The sequence below is a fragment of the Somniosus microcephalus genome, unplaced genomic scaffold (genome assembly GCF_052327205.1).
Source record: "Somniosus microcephalus isolate GS21.2 unplaced genomic scaffold, FLI_Smic_1.0 unresolved_chr1, whole genome shotgun sequence".
NCBI classification, from domain to species: Eukaryota; Metazoa; Chordata; class Chondrichthyes; order Squaliformes; family Somniosidae; genus Somniosus; species Somniosus microcephalus.
This window is the reverse complement of record NW_028225179.1, coordinates 119,435,734-119,455,748: the sequence shown is the minus strand read 5'-3', so window position 1 is coordinate 119,455,748 and position 20,015 is coordinate 119,435,734. Positions and strand designations below refer to the sequence as shown.

Sequence of the window (20,015 nt, the reverse complement as noted above, 5' to 3'; positions counted from 1 at the left end):
TGTGTCCCTGTTCTGGTGTGATTGCCGTGCACCTGTTCCGATATGATTGCTGTGTCCCTGTTCTGGTGTGATTGCCATGTCCCTGATCCGGTGTGATTGCCGTGTCCCTGTTTCGGGGTGATTGCCTTGTCACTGTTCCCGTGTTATTGCTGTGTCCCTGTTGCAGTGTGATTGCCATGTCCCTGTTGCGGTGTGATTGCTGTGTCCCTGTTGTGGTGAGATTGCCTTGACCTTGTTGCAGTGTGACTGCCATTTCCCTGTTGTGGTGTGATTGTCGTGTCCCTGTTCCAGTGTGATTGTCGTGTCCATTTCGGTGTGATTGCCGTGTCCCTGTTCCGGTGTGATTGCCATGTCCCTGTTCCCGTGTGATTGCTGTGTCACTTTTCCGGTGTGATTGCCGTGTCCCTGTTCCTGTGTGATTGCCGTGTCCCTATTCCCATGTGATTGCTGTGTCCCTGTTCCGGTGTGATTGCTGTGTCCCTGTTGCGGTGTGATTGCCGTGTGCCTGTTCCGGTGTGATTGCCATGTCCCTGTTCCGGTGTGATTGCTGTGTCCCTGTTGTGGTGTGATTGCTGTGTTCCTATTCTGGTGTGATTGCCATGACCCTGTTCCGGTGTGATTGCCGTGCGCCAGTTCCGGTGTGATTGCCGTGTCCCTGTTCCCGTGTGATTGCTGTGTCCCTGTTCCAGTGTGATTGCCGTGCGCCTGTTCCGGTGTGATTGCCGTGTCCCTGTTCTGGTGTGATTGCTGTGTCCCTGTTCCGGTGTGATTGCCGTGTCCCTGTTCTGGTGTGATTGCCGTGTCCCTGTTCTGGTGTGATTGCCGTGCGCCTGTTCCGGTGTGATTGCCGTGTCCCTGTTCTGGTGTGATTGCTGTGTCCCTGTTCCGGTGTGATTGCCGTGTCCCTGTTCTGGTGTGATTGCTGTGTCCCTGTTCCGGTGTGATTGCCATGACCCTGTTCCGGTGTGATTGCCGTGCGCCAGTTATGGTGTGATTGCCGTGTCCCTGTTCCCGTGCGATTGCTGTGTCCCTGATCCGGTGTGATTGCCGTGTCCCTGTTTCGGTGTGATTGCCTTGTCACTGTTCCCATGTTATTGCCGTGTCCCTGTTCCAGTGTGTTTGCGGTGTCCCTGTTCCCATGTGATTGCCGTGTCCCTGTTGCGGTGTGGTTGCCGTGTCCCTGTTCAGGTATGATTGCCATGTCCCTGTTCTGGTGTGATTGCCATGCGCCTGTTCCGGTGTGATTGCCATATCCCAGTTCCAGTGTGTTTGCCATGTCCCTGCTGTGGTGTGATTGCTGTGCGCCTGTTCCGGTGTGACTGCCGTGTCCCTGTTCCAGTGTGTTTGCGGTGTCCCTGTTCCGGAGTGATTACCATGTCCCTGTTCCGGTGTGATTGCCGTGTCCCTGTTCCGGTGTGATTGCCATGTTCCTGTTCTGGTGTGGTTGCCGTGCACCTGTTCCAATGTGGTTGCCGTTTCCCTGTTCCGGTGTGATTGCCATGTCCCTGTTCTGGTGTGATTGCCGTGCGCCTGTTCCGGTGTGATTGCCGTGTCCCTCTCCCGTGTGATTGCTGTGTCCCTGTTCCGGTGTGATTGCTGTGTCCCTGTTGCGGTGTGATTGCTGTGTCCCTGTTGCGGTGTGATTGCCGTGTGCCTGTTCCGGTGTGATTGCCATGTCCCTGTTCCGGTGTGATTGCTGTGTCCCTGTTGTGGTGTGATTGCTGTGTCCCTATTCTGGTGTGATTGCCATGACCCTGTTCCGGTGTGATTGCCGTGCGCCAGCTCCGGTGTGATTGCCGTGTCCCTGTTCCCGTGTGATTGCTGTGTCCCTGTTCTGGTGTGATTGCCGTACGCCTGTTCCGATGTGATTCCCATGACCCTGTTCCCGTGTGATTGCTGTGCGCCAGTTATGGTGTGATTGCCGTGTCCCTGTTCCCGTGCGATTGCTGTGTCCCTGATCCGGTGTGATTGCCATGTCCCTGTTGCGGTGTGATTGCTGTACCCCTGTTTCGGTGTGGTTGCCGTGTCCCTGTTCAGGTATGATTGCCATGTCCCTGTTCTGGTGTGATTGCCATGCGCCTGTTCCGGTGTGATTGCCATATCCCAGTTCCAGTGTGTTTGCCATGTCCCTGCTGTGGTGTGATTGCTGTGCGCCTGTTCCGGTGTGACTGCCGTGTCCCTGTTCCAGTGTGTTTGCGGTGTCCCTGTTCCGGAGTGATTACCATGTCCCTGTTCCGGTGTGATTGCCGTGTCCCTGTTCCGGTGTGATTGCCATGTTCCTGTTCTGGTGTGGTTGCCGTGCACCTGTTCCAATGTGGTTGCCGTTTCCCTGTTCCGGTGTGATTGCCATGTCCCTGTTCTGGTGTGATTGCCGTGCGCCTGTTCCGGTGTGATTGCCGTGTCCCTCTCCCGTGTGATTGCTGCGTCCCTGTTCCGGTGTGATTGCCGTGTCCCTGTTCCCATGTGATTGCCGTGTCCCTGTTGCGGTGTGATTGCTGTGTCCCTGTTCTGGTGTGATTGCCGTGCGCCTGTTCCGATATGATTGCTGTGTCCCTGTTCTGGTGTGATTGCCATGTCCCTGATCCGGTGTGATTGCCGTGTCCCTGTTTCGGGGTGATTGTCTTGTCACTGTTCCCGTGTTATTGCTGTGTCCCTGTTGCAGTGTGATTGCCATGTCCCTGTTGCGGTGTGATTGCTGTGTCCCAATTGCGGTGAGATTGCCTTGACCTTGTTGCAGTGTGACTGCCATCTCCCTGTTGTGGGGTGATTGTCGTGCCCCTGTTCCGGTGTGATTGTCGTGTCCATTTCGGTGTGATTGCTGTGTCCCTGTTCCGGTGTGATTGCCATGTTCCTGTTCTGGTGTGGTTGCCGTGCGCCTGTTCCAATGTGGTTGCCGTTTTCCTGTTCCGGTGTGATTGCCATGTCCCTGTTCTGGTGTGATTGCCGTGCGCCTGTTCCGGTGTGATTGCCGTGTCCCTCTCCCGTGTGATTGCTGTGTCCCTGTTCCGGTGTGATTGCCGTGTCCCTGTTCCCATGTGATTGCCGTGTCCCTGTTGCGGTGTGATTGCTGTGTCCCTGTTCTGGTGTGATTGCCGTGCGCCTGTTCCGATATGATTGCTGTGTCCCTGTTCTGGTGTGATTGCCATGTCACTGTTCCCGTGTTATTGCTGTGTCCCTGTTGCAGTGTGATAGCCATGTCCCTGTTGCGGTGTGATTGCTGTGTCCCTGTTGTGGTGAGATTGCCTTGACCTTGTTGCAGTGTGACTGCCATTTCCCTGTTGTGGGGTGATTGTCGTGCCCCTGTTCCAGTGTGATTGGCGTGTCCCTGTTCCAGTGTGATTGTCGTGTCCATTTCGGTGTGATTGCCGTGTCCCTGTTCCGGTGTGATTGCCATGTCCCTGTTCCCGTGTGATTGCTGTGTCACTTTTCCGGTGTGATTGCCGTGTCCCTGTTCCTGTGTGATTGCCGTGTCCCTATTCCCATGTGATTGCTGTGTCCCTGTTCCGGTGTGATTGCTGTGTCCCTGTTGCGGTGTGATTGCCGTGTGCCTGTTCCGGTGTGATTGCCATGTCCCTGTTCCGGTGTGATTGCTGTGTCCCTGTTGTGGTGTGATTGCTGTGTTCCTATTCTGGTGTGATTGCCATGACCCTGTTCCGGTGTGATTGCCGTGCGCCAGTTCCGGTGTGATTGCCGTGTCCCTGTTCCCGTGTGATTGCTGTGTCCCTGTTCCAGTGTGATTGCCGTGCGCCTGTTCCGGTGTGATTGCCGTGTCCCTGTTCTGGTGTGATTGCTGTGTCCCTGTTCCGGTGTGATTGCCGTGTCCCTGTTCTGGTGTGATTGCCGTGTCCCTGTTCTGGTGTGATTGCCGTGCGCCTGTTCCGGTGTGATTGCCGTGTCCCTGTTCTGGTGTGATTGCTGTGTCCCTGTTCCGGTGTGATTGCCGTGTCCCTGTTCTGGTGTGATTGCCGTGCGCCTGTTCCGGTGTGATTGCCGTGTCCCTGTTCTGGTGTGATTGCTGTGTCCCTGTTCCGGTGTGATTGCCATGACCCTGTTCCGGTGTGATTGCCGTGCGCCAGTTATGGTGTGATTGCCGTGTCCCTGTTCCCGTGCGATTGCTGTGTCCCTGATCCGGTGTGATTGCCGTGTCCCTGTTTCGGTGTGATTGCCTTGTCACTGTTCCCATGTTATTGCCGTGTACCTGTTCCAGTGTGTTTGCGGTGTCCCTGTTCCGGTGTGATTGCCGTGTCCCTGTTGCGGTGTGGTTGCCGTGTCCCTGTTCAGGTATGATTGCCATGTCCCTGTTCTGGTGTGATTGCCATGCGCCTGTTCCGGTGTGATTGCCATATCCCAGTTCCAGTGTGTTTGCCATGTCCCTGCTGTGGTGTGATTGCTGTGCGCATGTTCCGGTGTGACTGCCGTGTCCCTGTTCCAGTGTGTTTGCGGTGTCCCTGTTCCGGAGTGATTGCCATGTCCCTGTTCCGGTGTGATTGCCGTGTCCCTGTTCTGGTGTGATTGCCATGTTCCTGTTCTGGTGTGGTTGCCATGCGCCTGTTCCAATGTGGTTGCCGTTTCCCTGTTCCGGAGTGATTGCCATGTCCTTGTTCCGGTGTGAGTCCCATGTCCCTGTTCCGGTGTGATTGCCATGTCCCTGTTCTGGTGTGATTGCCGTGCGCCTGTTCCGGTGTGATTGCCGTGTCCCTCTCCCGTGTGATTGCTGTGTCCCTGTTCCGGTGTGATTGCCGTGTCCCTGTTCCCATGTGATTGCCGTGTCCCTGTTGCGGTGTGATTGCTGTGTCCCTGTTCTGGTGTGATTGCCATGTCCCTGATCCGGTGTGATTGCCGTGTCCCTGTTTCGGGGTGATTGTCTTGTCACTGTTCCCGTGTTATTGCTGTGTCCCTGTTGCAGTGTGATTGCCGTGTCCCTGTTGCGGTGTGATTGCTGTGTCCCTGTTGCGGTGAGATTGCCTTGACCTTGTTGCAGTGTGACTGCCATCTCCCTGTTGTGGGGTGATTGTCGTGCCCCTGTTCCAGTGTTATTGGCGTGTCCCTGTTCCGGAGTGATTGCCATGTCCCTGTTCCGGTGTGATTGCCATGTTCCTGTTCTGGTGTGGTTGCCGTGCGCCTGTTCCAATGTGGTTGCCATTTCCCTGTTCCGGTGTGATTGCCATGTCCCTGTTCTGGTGTGATTGCCGTGCGCCTGTTCCGGTGTGATTGCCGTGTCCCTCTCCCGTGTGATTGCTGTGTCCCTGTTCCGGTGTGATTGCCGTGTCCCTGTTCCCATGTGATTGCCGTGTCCCTGTTGCGGTGTGATTGCTGTGCCCCTGTTCTGGTGTGATTGCCGTGCGCCTGTTCCGATATGATTGCTGTGTCCCTGTTCTGGTGTGATTGCCATGTCACTGTTCCCGTATTATTGCTGTGTCCCTGTTGCAGTGTGATAGCCATGTCCCTGTTGCGGTGTGATTGCTGTGTCCCTGTTGTGGTGAGATTGCCTTGACCTTGTTGCAGTGTGACTGCCATTTCCCTGTTGTGGGGTGATTGTCGTGCCCCTGTTCCAGTGTCATTGGCGTGTCCCTGTTCCAGTGTGATTGTCGTGTCCCTGTTCCGGTGTGATTGCCGTGTCCCTGTTCCTGTGTGATTGCCGTGTCCCTATTCCCATGTGATTGCTGTGTCCCTGTTCCGGTGTGATTGCTGTGTCCCTGTTGCGGTGTGATTGCCGTGTGCCTGTTCCGGTGTGATTGCCATGTCCCTGTTCCGGTGTGATTGCTGTGTCCCTGTTGTGGTGTGATTGCTGTGTCCCTATTCTGGTGTGATTGCCATGACCCTGTTCCGGTTTGATTGCCGTGCGCCAGTTCCGGTGTGATTGCCGTGTCCCTGTTCCCGTGTGATTGCTGTGTCCCTGTTCCAGTGTGATTGCCGTGCGCCTGTTCTGGTGTGATTGCCGTGTCCCTGTTCTGGTGTGATTGCTGTGTCCCTGTTCCGGTGTGATTGCCATGACCCTGTTCCGGTGTGATTGCCGTGCACCAGTTATGGTGTGATTGCCATGTCCCTGTTCCCGTGCGATTGCTGTGTCCCTGTTCCGGTGTGATTGCCGTGTGCCAGTTCCGGTGTGATTGCCGTGTCCCTGTTCCCGTGTGATTGCTGTGTCCCTGTTCCAGTGTGATTGCCGTGCGCCTGTTCCGGTGTGATTGCCGTGTCCCTGTTCCCGTATGATCGCTATTTCCCTGTTCCTGTGTGATTGCCGTGCGCCTGTTCCGGTGTGATTGCCGTGTCCCTGTTCTGGTGTGATTGCTGTGTCCCTGTTCCGGTGTGATTGCCATGACCCTGTTCCGGTGTGATTGCCGTGCGCCAGTTATGGTGTGATTGCCGTGTCCCTGTTCCCGTGCGATTGCTGTGTCCCTGATCCGGTGTGATTGCCATGTCCCTGTTCCGGTGTGATTGCCATGTCCCTGTTGCAGTGTGATTGCCATGTCCCTGTTCCGGTGTGATTGCCATGTCCCTGTTGCAGTGTGATTGCCATGTCCCTGTTACAGTGTGATTGCCATGTCCCTGTTGCAGTGTGATTGCCATGTCCCTGTTGCAGTGTGATTGCCATGTCCCTGTTCCGGTGTGATTGCCATGTCCCTGTTGCAGTGTGATTGCCATGTCCCTGTTGCAGTGTGATTGCCGTGTCCCTGTTGCGGTGTGATTGCTGCGCCCCTGTTTCGGTGTGGTTGCCGTGTCCCTGTTCTGGTGTGATTGCCATGCGCCTGTTCCGGTGTGATTGCCATATCCCAGTTCCAGCGTGTTTGCCATGTCCCTGCTGTGGTGTGATTGCTGTGCGCCTGTTCCGGTGTGACTGCCGTGTCCCTGTTCCAGTGTGTTTGCGGTGTCCCTGTTCCGGAGTGATTGCCATGTCCCTGTTCCGGTGTGATTGCCATGTTCCTGTTCTGGTGTGGTTGCTGTGCGCCTGTTCCAATGTGGTTGCCGTTTCCCTGTTCCGGTGTGATTGCCATGTCCTTGTTCCGGTGTGAGTCCCATGTCCCTGTTCCGGTGTGATTGCCATGTCCCTGTTCTGGTGTGATTGCCGTGCGCCTGTTCCGGTGTGATTGCCGTGTCCCTCTCCCCGGTGATTGCTGTGTCCCTGTTCCGGTGTGATTGCCGTGTCCCTGTTCCCATGTGATTGCCGTGTCCCTGTTGCGGTGTGATTGCTGTGTCCCTGTTCTGGTGTGATTGCCGTGCGCCTGTTCCGATATGATTGCTGTGTCCCTGTTCTGGTGTGATTGCCATGTCCCTGATCCGGTGTGATTGCCGTGTCCCTGTTTCGGGGTGATTGCCTTGTCACTGTTCCCGTGTTATTGCTGTGTCCCTGTTGCAGTGTGATTGCCATGTCCCTGTTGCGGTGTGATTGCTGTGTCCCTGTTGTGGTGAGATTGCCTTGACCTTGTTGCAGTGTGACTGCCATTTCCCTGTTGTGGGGTGATTGTCGTGCCCCTGTTCCAGTGTCATTGGCGTGTCCCTGTTCCAGTGTGATTGTCGTGTCCATTTCGGTGTGATTGCCATGTCCCTGTTCCCGTGTGATTGCTGTGTCACTTTTCCGGTGTGATTGCCGTGTCCCTGTTCCTGTGTGATTGCCGTGTCCCTATTCCCATGTGATTGCTGTGTCCCTGTTCCGGTGTGATTGCCATGTCCCTGTTCCGGTGTGATTGCTGTGTCCCTGTTGTGGTGTGATTGCCGTGTCCCTGTTCTGGTGTGATTGCTGTGTCCCTGTTCCGGTGTGATTGCCGTGCGCCTGTTCCGGTGTGATTGCTGTGTCCCTGTTCTGGTGTAATTGCCGTACGCCTGTTCCGATGTGATTGCCATGACCCTGTTCCGGTGTGATTGCCGTGCGCCTGTTCCGATATGATTGCTGTGTCCCTGATCCGGTGTGCTTGCCATGTCCCTGTTTCGGGGTGATTGCCTTGTCACTGTTCCCGTGTTATTGCTGTGTCCCTGTTGCAGTGTGACTGCCATTTCCCTGTTGTGGGGTGATTGTCGTGTCCATTTCGGTGTGATTGCCGTGACCGTATTTTGGTGTGATTGCCGTGCGCCTGTTCTGGTGGGATTGCCGTGTCCCTTCTCTGGTGTGATTGCCATGCGCCTGTTCCAGTGTGATTACCGTGCGCCTGTTCCCGTGTGATTGCCATGTCCCTGTTGTGGTGTAATTGCCATGCGCCTGTTTTGGTGTGATTGCCGTGACCCTGTTCCGGTGCGATTGCCATTTCCCTGTTCCAGTGTAATTGCTGTGTCCAGTTTCCGGTGTGACTGCCATGTCCCTCTTCCAGTATGATTGCCTTGTCCCTGTTCCTGTGTGATTTCCGTGTCCCTGTTCTGGTGTGATTGCCGTGTCCCTGTTGCAGTGTGATTGCCATGTCCCTGTTGCTGTGAGATTGCCGTGTCCTTGTTGCGGTGTGATTGCCGTGTCCCTGTTGTGGTGTGATTGCCATGTCCCTGTTCTGGTGTGATTGCCGTGCGCCTGTTCCGGTGTAATTGCCGTGTCCCAGTTCCGGTGTGTTTGCCGTGTCCCTGTTCCGGTGTGATTGCCATGTCCCTGTTCCGGTGTGATTGCCGTGTCCCTAATCCCGTGGGATTGCCGTGTCCCTGTTCCAGTGTGAATGCTGTGTCCCTAATCCCGTGTGATTGCCATGTCCCTGTTCCGGTGTGATTGCCGTGTCCCTGTTCCAGTGTGATAGTCATGTCCCTTTTCCGGTGTGATTGCTGTGTCCCTGTTCTGGTGTGATTGCCAAGCGCCTGTTCCGGTGTGATTGCCTTGTCCCTATTCCGGTGTGATTGCTGTGTCCCTGTTGTGGTGTGATTGCCGTGTCCCTGATCAGTAGTGACTGTCGAGTCCCTGTTCCAGTGTGATTGCCAAGTCCCTGTTGCGGTGTGATTGCTGTGTCCCTGTTCTGGTGTGATTGCCGTGCGCCTGTTCCGATATGATTGCTGTGTCCCTGTTCCGGTGTAATTGCCGTGTCCCTGTTCTGGTGTGATTGCCATGTCCCTCATCTGGTGTGATTGCCGTGTCCTTGTTCCGGTGTGATTGCTGTGTCCCTGTTCTGGTGTGATTGCCGTGCGCCAGTTCCGGTGTGATTGCCATGTCCCTGATCCGGTGTGATTGCCGTGTCCCTGTTTCGGTGTGATTGCCTTGTCACTGTTCCCGTGTTATTGCCGTGTCCCTGTTCGGGTGTGATTGCCATGTCCCTGTTCCAGTGTGATTGCCATGTCCCTGTTGCGGTGTGATTGCCTTGTCACTGTTCCCGTGTTATTGCCGTGTCCCTGTTCGGGTGTGATTGCCATGTCCCTGTTCCAGTGTGATTGCCATGTCCCTGTTGCGGTGTGATTGCCATGTCCCTGTTGCAGCGTGATTGCTGTGTCTCTGTTGCGGTGTGATTGCCATGTCCCTGTTGCAGTGTGATTGCCGTATCTCTGTTACGGTGTGATTGCCGTGTCCCTGTTACGGTGTGATTGCCGTGTCCCTGTTACGGTGTGATTGCCGTGTCCCTGTTCCAGTGTGATTGCCATGTCCCTGTTGCTGTGAGATTGCCGTGTCCTTGTTGCGGTGTGTTTGCCGTGTCTCTGTTGTGGTGTGATTGCCATGTCCCTGTTTTGGTGTGATTGTCGTGTCCCTGTTCTGGTGTGATTGCCGTGCGCCTGTTCCGGTGTGATTGCCAAGTCCCTGTTCCGGTGTGAGTGCCATGTCCCTAATCCCGTGTGATTGCCGTGTCCCTGTTCCAGTGTGAATGCTGTGTCCCTGTTCCAGTGTGAATGTTGTGTCCCTAATCCCGTGTGATTGCCATGTCCCTGTTCTAGTGTGATTGCCGTGTCCCTGTTCCAGTGTGATAGTCATGTCCCTGTTCTGGTGTGATAGCCATGTCCCTTTTCCGGTGTGATTGCCGTGTCCCTGTTCTGGTGCGATTGCCATGCGCCTGTTCCGCTGTGATTGCCTTGTCCCTCTTCCGGTGTGATTGCTGTGTCCCTGTTGTGGTGTGATTGCCGTGTCCCTGTTCCAGTGTGATTGCCGTGTCCCTGTTCCAGTGTGATTGCCGTGTCCCTGTTCCGGTGTGATTGCTGTGTCCCTGTTCTGGTGTGATTGCCATGTCCCTGTTCCGATGTGATTGCCATGTCCTTGTTCCGGTGTGATTGCCGTGCCCCTGTTCCCGTGTGAGTGCTGTGTCCCTGTTCCAGTTTGATTGCCTTGCGCCTGTTCCTGTGTGATTGTCGTGTCCCTGTTCCGGTGTGACTGCCATGTTCCTGTTCCAGTGTGATTGCCGTGTCCCTAATCCTGTGTGATTGCCGTGTCCCTGTTCCAGTGTGAATGCTGTGTCCCTAATCCCGTGTGATTGCCATGTCCCTGTTCCGGTGTGATTGCCGTGTCCCTGTTCCAGTGTGATAGTCATGTCCCTGTTCCGGTGTGATAGCCATGTCCCTTTTCCGGTGTGATTGCCGTGTCCCTGTTCTGGTGTGATTGCCATGCGCCTGTTCCGGTGTGATTGCTGTGTCCCTGTTGTGGTGTGATTGCCGTGTCCCTATTCCAGTGTGATTGCCGTGCCCCTGTTCCAGTGTGATTGCCGTGTCCCTGTTTCGGTGTGGTTGCCGTGTCCCTGTTTCGGTGTGGTTGCCATGTCCCTGTTCTGGTATGATTGCCATGTCCCTGTTCTGGTGTGATTGCCGTGCGCCTGTTCCGGTGTGATTGCCAAGTCCCTGTTCCGGTGTGATTGTCGTGTCCCTAATCCCGTGTGATTGCTGTGTCCCTGTTCCAGTGTGAATGCTGTGTCCCTGTTCCAGTGTGAATGCTGTGTCCCTAATCCCGTGTGATTGCCACGTCCCTGTTCCGGTGAGATTGCCGTGTCCCTGTTCCAGTGTGTTAGTCATGTCCCTGTTCTGGTGTGATAGCCATGTCCCTTTGCCGGTGTGATTGCCGTGTCCCTGTTCTGGTGTGATTGCCATGCGCCTGTTCCGCTGTGATTGCCTTGTCCCTATTCCGGTGTGATTGCTGTGTCCCTGTTGTGGTGTGATTGCCGTGTCCCTGTTCCAGTGTGATTGCCGTGTCCCTGTTCCAGTGTGATTGCCGTGTCCCTGTTCCCTTGTGAGTGCTTTGTCCCTGTTCCAGTTTGATTGCCTTGCACCTGTTTCTGTGTGGTTGTCGTGTCCCTGTTCCGGTGTGATTGCCGTGTCCCTGTTCGGTAGTGACTGCCGTGTCCCTGTTCCAGTGTGATTGCCGTGTCCCTGTTCCAGTGTGACTGCCATGTCCCTAATCCCGTGTGATTGCCGTGTCCCTGTTCCGGTGTGATTGCCTTGTCCCTGTTGTGGTGTGATTGCCGTGTCCCTGTTCCGGTGTGATTGCTGTGCGCCTGTTCCGGTGTGATTGCCATGTCCTTGTTCCGGTGTGATTGCCGTGCCCCTGTTCCCGTGTGAGTGCTGTGTCCCTGTTCCAGTTTGATTGCCTTGCACCTGTTCCTGTGTGATTGTCGTGTCCCTGTTCCGGTGTGACTGCCATGTTCCTGTTCCGGTGTGATTGCCGTATCCCTAATCCCGTGTGATTGCCGTGTCCCTGTTCCAGTGTGAATGCTGTGTCCCTGTTCCAGTGTGAATGCTGTGTCCCTAATCACGTGTGAGTGCCATGTCCCTGTTCCAGTGTGATTGCTGTGTCCCTGTTGTGGTGTGATTGCCGTGTCCCTGTTCCAGTGTGATTGCCGTGCCCCTGTTCCAGTGTGATTGCCGTGTCCCTGTTTCGGTGTGGTTGCCGTGTCGCTGTTTCGGTGTGGTTGCCATGTCCCTGTTCTGGTATGATTGCCATGTCCCTGTTCTGGTGTGATTGCCGTGTCCCTGTTCTGGTGTGATTGCCGTGCGCCTGTTCTGGTGTGATTGCCAAGTCCCTGTTCCGGTGTGATTGCCGTGTCCCTAATCCCGTGTGATTGCCGTGTCCCTGTTCCAGTGTGAATGCTGTGTCCCTAATCCCGTGTGATTGCCACGTCCGTGTTCCGGTGTGATTGCCGTGTCCCTGTTCCAGTGTGTTAGTCATGTCCCTGTTCTGGTGTGATAGCCATGTTCCTTTGCCGGTAGGATTGCCGTGTCCCTGTTCTGGTCTGATTGCCATGCGCCTGTTCCGCTGTGATTGCCTTGTCCCTATTCCGGTGTGATTGCTGTGTCCCTGTTGTGGTGTGATTGCCGTGTCCCTGTTCCAGTGTGATTGCCGTGTCCCTGTTCCGGTATGATTGCCGTGTCCCTGTTCTGGTCTGATTGCCATGCGCCTGTTCCGCTGTGATTGCCTTGTCCCTATTCCGGTGTGATTGCTGTGTCCCTGTTGTGGTGTGATTGCCGTGTCCCTGTTCCAGTGTGATTGCCGTGCGCCTGTTCCGATGTGATTGTCAAGTCCCTGTTCTGGTGTGATTGCCATGTCCCTGATCCGGTGTGATTGCCATGTCGCTGTTCCGATGTGATTGCCGTGCCCCTGTTCCGGTTTGATTGCCTTGCGCCTGTTTCTGTGTGATTGTCGTGTCCCTGTTCCAGTGTGATTGCCGTGTCCCTGTTCGGTAGTGACTGCCATGTCCCTGTTCCAGTGTGATTGCCGTGTCCCTGTTCCGGTGTGACTGCCATGTTCCTGTTCCGGTGTGATTGCCGTGTCCCTAATCCCGTGTGATTGCCATGTCCCTGTTCCGGTGTGATTGCCGTGTCCCTGTTCCAGTGTGATAGTCATGTCCCTGTTCTGGTGTGATAGCCATGTCCCTTTACCGGTGTGATTGCCGTGTCCCTAATCCTGTGTGATTGCCGTGTCCCTGTTGTGGTGTGATTGCCGTGTCCCTGTTCCGGTGTGATTGCCGTGCCCCTGTTCCAGTGTGATTGCCGTGTCCTTGTTCCGGTGTGATTGCCGTGTCCCTGTTCCGGTGTGATTGCCATGCGCCTGTTCCAGTGTGATTGCCGTGTCCTTGTTCCGGTGTGATTGCCGTGTCCCTGTTCCGGTGTGATTGCCATGCGCCTGTTCCAGTGTGATTGCCGTGTCCTTGTTCCGGTGTGATTGCTGTGTCCCTGTTCCGGTGTGATTGCCGTGCACCTGTTCCAGTGTGATTGCCAAGTCCCTGTTGTGGTGTGATTGCTGTGTCCTTGTTCTGGTGTGATTGCCGTGCGCCTGTTCTGATATGATTGCCATGTCGCTATTCCGGTGTGATTGCCGTGCCCGTGTTCCGGTGTGATTGCCGTGCCCCTGTTCCGATGTGATTGCCATGTCCCTGTTCCGGTGTGATTGCCATGTCCCTGTTGCGGTGTGATTGCCATGTCCCTGTTGCGGTGTGATTGCCGTGTCCCTGTTCCGGTGTGATTGCCGTGTCCCTGTTCCGGTGTGATTGCCATGTCCCTGTTCCCGTGTGATTGCTGTGTGCCTGTTCCAGTGTGATTGCCGTGTCCCTGATCCCATGTGAGTGCTGTGTCACTTTTCCGGTGTGAGTGCCATGCGCCTGTTCCGCTGTGATTGCTGAGTCCCTGTTCCCGTGTGATTGCCGTGTCCCTGTTCCGGTGTATTTGCCATGTCCCTATTGCGGTGTGATTGCCGTGTCCCTGTTGCGGTGTGATTGCCGTGTCACTGTTGCGCTGAGATCGCCATGTCCTTGTTGCGGTGTGACTGCCATGTCCCTGTTCCAATGTGATTGCCGTGTCCCTGATCCCGTGTGATTTCCGTGTCCCTGAACCCATGTGATTGCTGTGTCACTTTTCCGGTGTGAGTGCCATGCGCCTGTTCCGCTGTGAATGCTGAGTCCCTGTTCCTGTGTGATTGCCATGTCCCTGTTCCCGTGTGATTGCCGTGTCCCGGTTCCGGTGTGATTGCCATGTCCCTGTTCCCGTGTGATTGCCGTGTCCCTGTTCTGGTGTGATTGCTGTGTCCCTGTTGTGGTGTGATTGTCGTGCGCCTGTTCCGGTGTGATTGGCATGTCCCTGTTTCGGTGTGATTGCCGTGTCCCTGTTCCGATGTGATTGCTGTGTCCCTGTTGTGGTGTGATTGTCGTGTCCCTGTTCCCGTGTGATCGCTATTTCCCTGTTGCTGTGTGATTTGCCGTGCGCCTGTTCCGGTGTGATTGTCATGTCCCTGTTTCAGTGTGATTGCCGTGTCCCTGTTCCGGTGTGATTGCCGTGTCCCTGTTGCGGTGTGATTGCGGTGTCCCTGTTCCGGTGTGATTGCCGTGCGCCAGTTCCAGTGTGATTGTCATGTCCCTGTTTCGGTGTGAGTGCCGTGCGCCTGTTCCGGTGTGATTGTCATGTCCCTGTTTCGGTGTGATTGCCGTGTCCCTGTTTCGGTGTGATTGCCGTGTCCCTGTTCCGGTGTGATTGCCGTGTGCCTGTTCCGGTGTGATTGTTGTGTCCCTGTTGTGGTGTGATTGCCGTGTCCCTGTTCCGGTGTGATTGCCATGAACCTGTTCCGGTGTGATTGCCATGAACCTGTTCCGGTGTGATTGCCATGCGCCATTTCCGGTGTGATTGCCGTGTCCCTGTTCCCGTGTGATCGCTATTTCCCTGTTCCTGTGTGATTGCCGTGCGCCTGTTCCGGTGTGATTGCCGTGTCCCTGTTCTGGTGTGATTGCCGTGTCCCTGTTCCGGTGTGATTGCCGTGCGCCTGTTCCGGTGTGATTGCCGTCTCCCTGTTCTGGTGTGATTGCTGTGTCCCTGTTCTGGTGTGATTGCCGTGCGCCTGTTCCGATGTGATTGCCATGACCCTGTTCCAGTGTGATTGCCATGACCCTGTTCCGGTGTGATTGCCGTGCGCCAGTTATGGTGTGATTGCCGTGCCCCTGTTCCAGTGTGATTGCCAAGTCCCTGTTCCGGTGTGATTGCCGTGCCCCTGTTCCAGTGTGATTGCCGTGTCCTTGTTCCGGTGTGATTGCGGTGTCCCTGTTCCGGTGTGATTGCCGTGCGCCTGTTCCAGTGTGATTGCCAAGTCCCTGTTGTGGTGTGATTGCTGTGTCCTTGTTCTGGTGTGATTGCCGTGCGCCTGTTCTGATATGATTGCTGTGTCCCTGTTCCAGGGTGATTGCCTTGCGCTTGTTCCGGTATGATTGCCATGTCCCTACTCCGGTGTGATTGCCATGCCCCTATCCCGGTGTGATTGCCATATCCCTGTTCCGGTGTGATTGCCGTGCCCCTGTTCCGATGTGATTGCCATATCCCTGTTCCGGTGTGATTGCCATGTCCCTGTTGCGGTGTGATTGCCGTGTCCCTGTTCCGGTGTGATTGCCGTGTCCCTGTTGCGGTGTGATTGCGGTGTCCCTGTTCCGGTGTGATTGCCGTGCGCCAGTTCCAGTGTGATTGCCATGTCCCTGTTCCCGTATGATCGCTATTTCCCTGTTCCTGTGTGATAGCCGTGCACCTGTTCCGGTGTGATTGCCGTGTCCCTGTTCTGGTGTGATTGCTGTGTCCCTGTTCCGGTGTGATTGCCGTGCGCCTGTTCCGGTGTGATTGCCGTCTCCCTGTTCTGGTGTGATTGCTGTGTCCCTGTTCTGGTGTGACTGCCGTGCGCCTGTTCCGATGTGATTGCCATGACCCTGTTCCGGTGTGATTGCCGTGCGCCAGTTCGGTGTGATTGCCATGTCCCTGTTCCCTTGTGATTGCTGTGTCCGTGTTCCAGTGTGATTGCCGTGCACCTGTTCTGGTGTGATTGCCGTGTCCCTGTTCCTGTGTGATTGCTGTGTCCCTGTTTCGGTGTGATTGCCCTGTCACTGTTCCCGTGTTATTGCTGTGTCCCTGTTCCAATGTGATTGCCATGTCCCTGTTGCAGTGTGATTGCTGTGTCCCTGTTTTGGTGTGGTTGCCGTGTCCCTGTTCTGGTATGATTGCCATGTCCCTGTTCTGGTGTGATTGCTGTGTCCCTGTTTCGGTGTGGTTGCCGTGTCCCTGTTCTGGTATGATTGCCATGTCCCTGTTCTGGTGTGATTTCCATGTGCTTGTTCCGGTGTGATTGCCATGTCCCAGTTCCGGTGTGTTTGCCGTGTCCCTGCTGTGGTGTGATTGCTGTGCGCCTGTTCTGGTGTGATTGCCGTGTCCCTAATCCTGTGTGATTGCCGTGTCCCTGTTCCGGAGTGATTGCCATGTCCCTGTTCCGGTGTGATTGCCGTGTCCCTAATCCTGTGTGATTGCCGTGTCCCTGTTCCGGAGTGATTGCCATGTCCCTGTTGCAGTGTGATTGCCGTGTCACTGTTGTGGTGCGATTGCCATTTCCCTGTTGCGGTGTGATTGCCGTGTCCCTGTTGCGGTGTGATTGCCGTGTCCCTGTTGCGCTGAGATCACCATGTCCTTGTTGCGGTCTGATTGCCATGTCCCTGTTCCAATGTGATTGCCGTGTCCCTGATCCCGTGTGATTGCCGTGTCCCTGTTCCAGTGTGATTGCCATGTCCCTGTTACGGTGTGATTGCTGTGTGCCTGTTCCAGTGTGATTGCCGTGTCCCTGATCCCATGTGATTGCTGTGTCACTTTTCCGGTGTGAGTGCCATGCACCTGGTCTGCTGTGATTGCCGTGTCCCTGTTCCCGTGTGATTGCCGTGTCCCTGTTCCCGTATGATTGCCGTGTCCCTGTTCCGGTGTGATTGCTGTGTCCCTGTTGTGGTGTGATTGCCGTGCGCCTGTTCCGGGTTGATTGCCGTGTCCCTGTTCCGGTGTGACTGCCGTGTCCCTGTTCCGGTGTGATTGCCATGTCCCTGTTCCGGAGTGATTGCTGTGTCCCTGTTGTGGTGTGATTGCCGTGCGCCTGTTCCGGTGTGATTGCAAAGCCCCTGTTCCGTTGTGATTGCCGTGTCCCTAATCCCGTGTGATTGCCGTATCCCTGTTCCAGTGTGAATGCTGTGTCCCTAATCCCATGTGATTGCCATGTCCCTGTTCCGGTGTGATTGCCGTGTCCCTGTTCCATTGTGATGGTCATGTCCCTGTTCTGGTGTGATAGCCATGTCCCTTTGCCGGTGTGATTGCCGTGTCCCTGTTCTGGTGTGATTGCCATGCGCCTGTTCCGCTGTGATTGCCTTGTCCCTATTCCGGTGTGATTGCTGTGTCCCTGTTGTGGTGTGATTGCCGTGTCCCTGTTCCAGTGTGATTGCCGTGTCCCTGTTCCGGTGTGATTGCTGTGTCCCTGTTCCGGTATGATTGCCGTGCGCCTGTTCCGATGTGATTGTCAAGTCCCTGTTCTGGTGTGATTGCCGTGTCCCTGATCCGGTGTGATTGCCATGTCCCTGTTCCGGTGTGATTGTCAAGTCCCTGTTCTGGTGTGGTTGCCATGTCCCTGATCCGGTGTGATTGCCATGTCCCTGTTCCGATGTGATTGCCATGTCGCTGTTCCGGTGTGATTGCCGTGCCCCTGTTCCCGTGTGAGTGCTGTGTCCCTGTTCCAGTTTGATTGCCTTGCGCCTGTTTCTGTGTGATTGTCGTGTCCCTGTTCCGGTGTGCTTGCCGTGTCTCTGTTCCAGTGTGACTGCCATGTTCCTGTTCCGGTGTGATTGCCATGTCCCTAATCCCGTGTGATTGCCATGTCCCTGTTCCGGTGTGATTGCCGTGTCCCTGTTCCAGTGTGATAGTCATGTCCCTGTTCCGGTTTGATAGCCATGCCCCTTTTCCGGTGTGATTGCCGTGTCCCTAATCCCGTGTGATTGCCGTGTCCCTGTTCCGGTGTGATTGCCTTGTCCCTATTCCGGTGTGATTGCTGTGTCCCTGTTGTGGTGTGATTGCCGTGTCCCTGTTCCAGTGTGATTGCCGTGTCCTTGTTCCGGTGTGATTGCCGTGTCCCTGTTCCGGTGTGATTGCCGTGCGCCTGTTCCAGTGTGATTGCCGTGTCCCTCTTCCAGTGTGATTGCCAAGTCCCTGTTGCGGTGTGATTGCTGTGTCCTTGTTCTGGTGTGATTGCCGTGCGCCTGTTCTGATATGATTGCTGTGTCCCTGTTCCGGGGTGATTCCCGTGCCCCTGTTCCGGTGTGATTGTCGTGCCCCTGTTCCGATGTGACTGCCATGTCCCTGTTCCGGTGTGATTGCCATGTCCCTGTTCCGGTGTATTTGCCATGTCCCTATTCCGGTGTGATTCCCGTGCCCCTGTTCCGGTGTGATTGCCGTGTCCCTGTTCCGGTGTGATTGCCGTGTCCCTGTTGCGGCGTGATTGCCGGGTCACTGTTGCGCTGAGATCGCCATGTCCTTGTTGCGGTGTGATTGCCATGTCCCTGTTCCAATGTGATTGCCGTGTCCCTGATCCCGTGTGATTGCCATGTCCCTATTCCGGTGTGATTCCCGTGCCCCTGTTCCGGTGTGATTGCCGTGTCCCTGTTCCGGTGTGATTGCCGTGTCCCTGTTGCGGTGTGATTGCCGTGTCACTGTTGCGCTGAGATCGCCATGTCCTTGTTGCGGTGTGATTGCCATGTCCCTGTTCCAATGTGATTGCCGTGTCCATGATCCCGTGTGATTGCCGTGCCCCTGATCCCGTGTGATTGCCATGTCCCTGTTCCCGTGTGATTGCTGTGTGCCTGTTCCAGTGTGATTGCCGTGTCCCTGATCCCGTGTGATTGCTGTGTCACTTTTCCGGTGTGAGTGCCATGCGCCTGTTCCGCTGTGAATGCTGAGTCCCTGTTCCAGTGTGATTGCCGTGCGCCAGTTCCGGTGTGATTGCCGTGTCCCTGTTCCTGTGTGATCGCTATTTCCCTGTTGCTGTGTGATTTGCCGTGCGCCTGTTCCGGTGTGATTGTCATGTCCCTGTTTCGGTGTGATTGCCGTGTCCCTGTTCCGGTGTGATTGCCGTGTCCCTGTTCCGTGTGATTGCCGTGTGCCTGTTCCGGTGTGATTGCCGTGTCCCTGTTCCGTGTGATTGCCGTGTGCCTGTTCCGGTGTGATTGCTGTGTCCCTGTTGTGGTGTGATTGCCGTGTCCCTGTTCCGGTGTGATTGCCATGAACCTGTTCCGGTGTGATTGCCATGAACCTGTTCCGGTGTGATTGCCGTGCACCAGTTCCGGTGTGATTGCCGTGTCCCTGTTCCCGTGTGATCGCTATTTCCCTGTTCCTGTGTGATTGCCGTGCGCCTGTTCCGGTGTGATTGCCGTGTCCCTGTTCTGGTGTGATTGCCGTGCACCTGTTCCGGTGTGATTGCCGTCTCCCTGTTCTGGTGTGATTGCTGTGTCCCTGTTCTGGTGTGATTGCCGTGCGCCTGTTACGATGTGATTGCCATGACCCTGTTCCGGTGTGATTGCCATGACCCTGTTCCGGTGTGATTGCCGTGCGCCAGTTCGGTGTGATTGCCATGTCCCTGTTCCCGTGTGATTGCTGTGTCCCTGTTCCAGTGTAATTGCCGTGCACCTGTTCCGGTGTGATTGCCATGTCCCTGTTTCGGTGTGATTGCCCTGTCACTGTTCCCATGTTATTGCTGTGTCCCTGTTCCAATGTGATTGCCATGTCCCTGTTGCAGTGTGATTGCTGTGTCCCTGTTTCGGTGTGATTGCCATGTCCCTGTTCTGGTGTGATTGCTGTGTCCCTGTTTCGGTGTGATTGCCCTGTCACTGTTCCCATGTTATTGCTGTGTCCCTGTTCCAATGTGATTGCCATGTCCCTGTTGGAGTGTGATTGCTGTGTCCCTGTTCCGGTGTGATTGCCGTGCACCTGTTCCGGTGTGATTGCCGTGTCCCTGTTCCTGTGTGATTGCCCTGTCACTGTTCCCGTGTTATTGCTGTGTCCCTGTTCCGCTGTGATTGCCATGTCCCTGTTGCAGTGTGATTGCTGTGTCCCTGTTTCAGTGTGGTTGCCGTGTCCCTGTTTCGGTGTGGTTGCCGTGTCCCTGTTCTGGTATGATTGCCATGTCCCTGTTCTGGTGTGATTGCTGTGTCCCTGTTTCGGTGTGGTTGCCGTGTCCCTGTTCTGGTATGATTGCCATGTCCCTGTTCTGGTGTGATTGCTGTGTCCCTGTTTCGGTGAGGTTGCCGTGTCCCTGTCCTGGTGAGATTGCCGTGTCCCTGTTCCCGTGTGATCGCTATTTCCCTGTTGCTGTGTGATTTGCCGTGCGC

General features: G+C 55.4%; 1 protein-coding gene across 1 annotated transcript in view; it reads left to right on the top strand.

Annotated features, from left to right (window-relative positions):
* The window catches only part of LOC147095741 (uncharacterized), an 82,418-nt gene extending 67,387 nt beyond the window's left edge, over positions 1–15,031 (top strand). The window contains exon 3 of the mRNA XM_085973706.1: positions 15,027–15,031. Coding sequence (XP_085829832.1) covers positions 15,027–15,031 — 5 coding nt within the window. The remainder of the gene's footprint in view (positions 1–15,026) is intronic.
* Positions 15,032–20,015: the final 4,984 nt, after the last annotated feature.